This window comes from Gossypium arboreum, chromosome 3 (genome assembly GCF_025698485.1).
Source record: "Gossypium arboreum isolate Shixiya-1 chromosome 3, ASM2569848v2, whole genome shotgun sequence".
Classification (NCBI taxonomy): Eukaryota; Viridiplantae; Streptophyta; class Magnoliopsida; order Malvales; family Malvaceae; genus Gossypium; species Gossypium arboreum.
This window is the reverse complement of record NC_069072.1, coordinates 7678484-7682282: the sequence shown is the minus strand read 5'-3', so window position 1 is coordinate 7682282 and position 3799 is coordinate 7678484. Positions and strand designations below refer to the sequence as shown.

Below are 3799 nucleotides of genomic sequence, written 5' to 3'. Positions count from 1 at the left end.
ATTTATACTTTATTCGTTTAGGAAGGTTTTGTTTTAAGAGTTGGATTTACTTTTGCCTCCTTCAGGCGAAAAATGAATAAGTTAATTCTTAAACATTAAATCAAATAGTAAATTAGTCTTTCGTTAAAAGTTTTATCTATTTCTATTGTTAAAACTAGTTTTTATCAGTTTTAATAATAAAATGAATAAATTTTTATAATAAAAAACTCGTTTATTATTTAATCTAATATATAGTAACTTTTATTGTACTTTTACTCATGCATTGTTATTATTTAAACACTAAAATAGGTGTGAAAAATAGAATTTCAATGTCCTTTGCTTTTTCCACCGGATATTAAGCATTGTAAAAGGTAAGTTAACACAGCATTTGACACCTCAACTCACCATTTAAAAGAAGTATCAAAGACATGCAAAATTCTTAGCTTTCACCGAAACATAGTAAAAAATTCTTACCACAGTTACTTTTACTAATATTAATAATTTGTGTAGGAAAGGAAGAAATTGAAAAAGTAAATATGACTTTCAAAGCGAAGTTGCCTTAATTTACACGTACTTCATTTTGTTTTAATATATTTAAAATGAGAATGGAAAAGTGGATGTCAAAGGTAAAATTAGTATATCAGTTTCCCTTTATAGACAATTCATTGGACCCTCCATCTTATTCAGTAAACTGAAATAGGACCTAAATCATATGTTTTTAATATTTACGATTGGATCTGAAATAGAGTGATTGGTGATCCACGATTTATCACTTTCAAAATTGGATCAAAATGAAATATTAATAAGGGTCATGGATGATTAATGTAATTTTACATATTAAAAGTAAAATACGCGTATCATATATAATATATATAACCTTTGACCACATGCAAAACAAGATATATTAAATAAAATATTAATATATAAAGAAAGAGTGCCACGTAAGATAGCGGGAATCATGAGCCATCAAACTCGCCGTGCGACAATAGCAAAGTCATTTTTAAATTTTTTTACTAATGTTTAATCCACTTATTATTTTTTTTAAAAAAACATTATCATTATTTTATGATGATATGCATTTGCCTCCATATATAAAGCAGAGCCGAATCGATTCCTCTAAGCTCTCATGTTCTCTCTTGCTTTCATTTGTTTAAAAGCCTTTAAAAAAATCTTATTCCTTCTCAACTCAACTATTCAATCTCTTTTGTTTTTTGGATTATATTTGTGTCTTGTGGTTTTGGGTTTCTTTCAAACAAGAGTTTTGCTAGATTCTCCATTCAGAAAAAGAAAAGAAAGTTCTCTCTGTTGATCAAAGTTCACGTAAAAGAGACTTGTCAACTAGCTGGTATGGTTTTTTTATTCTCTGTGCAGCATTTTGTTTTCAAGTTTATCCATAACCCATTTCAATTCCTCACTCTTTCTCCTTTTTTCTTTTCTGGGTTCTTTTTTGTTTCTGTAATTATCAAGAGTTGAAAAAGAGCTTAATTCTATATTTAAGCTTGAGGAAGATTTTTCTGGTTTTCCAAGTTGAATTCCTTTTGATAATATTTTCTCAACTTTGGAGAGATTTTTCTGGTTTTTGGCTGAACTTGCATTATTGGGGTTGAGCCATTGAAAGCTGAATTTTAAGTTTCTTTGAAATCCTCACCCGCTTCAAAAAACAAAAGTAGCTTAAAAAAGCTGAAATTGGGTGTTTTATCTTTTTCAACTTTCTTATCTTATCTCTATTTGCTTATTGTTTTGTATTCGGATTTTAAAATGTCAAAGTTAGGATGGATCTAGCTTAATGCTTTAACAATCTACTAAAATTTCTGGTAAATCATCGTTAGGGAAAAACGTGAAGTCCTTAGAATCTCAAGGTTTGATGGAAATTAGTTTGAATAAATTTTTTTTTTTTTGAGTATTTTAGAAGAGAAGAAAGTTATAAACAGCATGCAAGATCATTCATTCTTTAGGCACCAAAATAAGGAAATTTCACAACCAGAATTAATCTTTTATAAAATTTAGCATACTTTCTGCATTGAGATATGACATGGTTAGTTGTGATGCTTTTGAAAAAAAATGTTTTGTGCTATTATTTCTTTTAGAGCAAATATAGAAAAAAATTTAGTAGATTTGGTGACCCACCATTGGAAGAGTAGTATTCATGTAGTTAAAGGGGGTTGTTGAGCACATAAAGATATGGTAGCATTTTGTGGACATGGGTTTTTTGCAATTTATGCACAAGCCATTTCTTACCAACTATCACCTGCCGTGCCCCTATTTCTCATTATAGAGCAAAGATGTCGTCTTGCATAATCTAATGTTCTAGTTTTGCTTGGTGATAATAACAAAGGAACTTGTAATAATTGTTCATCAAACTTGGTAGTTGGAATTATCATACGTTCATGATTCTAATATGGTATTTCTTTTGCATATATATATATATATATTTACTGCAGATGGACATTGAACAGTACTTTGAAGATACTGAAGCTTATGACCCTTCAAGTACAGAAGGGAAAAGATCCTTGGACAAGTGGGAGAATTCACCAGGTCCGTTCACAGGTTCCGATGATGATCCCTCTGCTGGTTTTGACTGCAATATCTGCCTAGACTCGGTGCAGGATCCGGTGGTTACTCTATGCGGTCACCTCTATTGTTGGCCCTGCATTTACAAATGGCTTCATTGTCAGACCATCTCCACTGAAAACCTAGACCAGAAACAGCAGCAATGCCCTGTGTGCAAAGCTGAACTTTCAAATACCACACTGATTCCTCTTTATGGCAGGGGCCAAACAACTAAGGCATCAACAGACAACACTCCCGAATTCGGTATAGTCATACCACAGAGACCTCTTGCTCCTACTTGCGGTGTTGGCTCAATAAGGTCGCCTAATAGTTCTGATAATCTACGGTTTCAGCAGCCGGTACATCACCTTGGTTATTCATATGAACCACAAATCTACTATGCTCAACAGGGCAGTTATCCTGATTCATCGATGCTTAGTCCAGGTGGCACGATGATAAATGTACTAGATCCGGTGACCCGAATGTTCAGTGAGATGGTATACACAAGGGTATTTGGGAACTCGATAACAGATTTACATACATATCCGAATTCATACAATCTCGGGGGGACTACTAGTCGTAGGATCAGAAGGCAATTAATGCAAGCCGATAAGTCGCTAAGCAGAATAAGTTTTTTCCTCTGCTGCTGCATTTTCTTCTGTCTTCTTTTATTCTGATTTTGTATACTCTGCTTTGGTTGGCAAAGTATACCTGTATAGGAGACCAAAAATATACAAAATTTCAGCCGGACGTATAAATGAGGCCATCTCCTGTCAGTATGTTATAGGGTTATTTTTCAAGGCTGTAAAATGTTTAAGAACACCAATAATTATATATAAAAAAAAATCAATAATATGGTAAAGTTTTTGGCTATTGGATAACTGAAGGGATATTGTACAAAATTGTATCCTGTACGGTTTGCCCAACCAAACCTCATTCATAGCTTAAACTTGTTTAAGTTGTAGCCTTGAAGAATTATTGTTGACGCTTTACCTAATAAGAGGATTCAGGTTTTAAATTGCTCCTTTATATGATGTAGTTGTCACTTCATTTTCACTTCATTGTTTATTTACATCATTGTAATCAAATTGCACCTTTCGGTTAATATTTTAATCCAAATTGTATGAATAGCTTTATTTTATCTTTTTAGCAATTTTAGCATGAGATTGATTATGATACTATTAATTGAGTAAATACTTTAAATTGAAAATTTTAAATAACATCAAGTTTTTATATTTAATCTAATAGATTCAATTTGTACAAAATTTTA

At 31.9% G+C, this 3799-nt stretch overlaps 1 protein-coding gene across 1 annotated transcript; it reads left to right on the top strand.

Annotated features, from left to right (window-relative positions):
- The first annotated feature begins 1055 nt into the window (after positions 1–1055).
- On the top strand, positions 1056–3558 carry LOC108475997 (E3 ubiquitin-protein ligase RMA1H1). Its single transcript, XM_017778032.2, has 2 exons — positions 1056–1324; positions 2421–3558. The coding sequence occupies exon 2, from the start codon at positions 2421–2423 to the stop codon at positions 3204–3206; it is 786 nt and encodes a 261-aa protein (XP_017633521.1). The 5' UTR covers positions 1056–1324; the 3' UTR covers positions 3207–3558.
- The last annotated feature ends 241 nt before the right edge of the window (positions 3559–3799 follow it).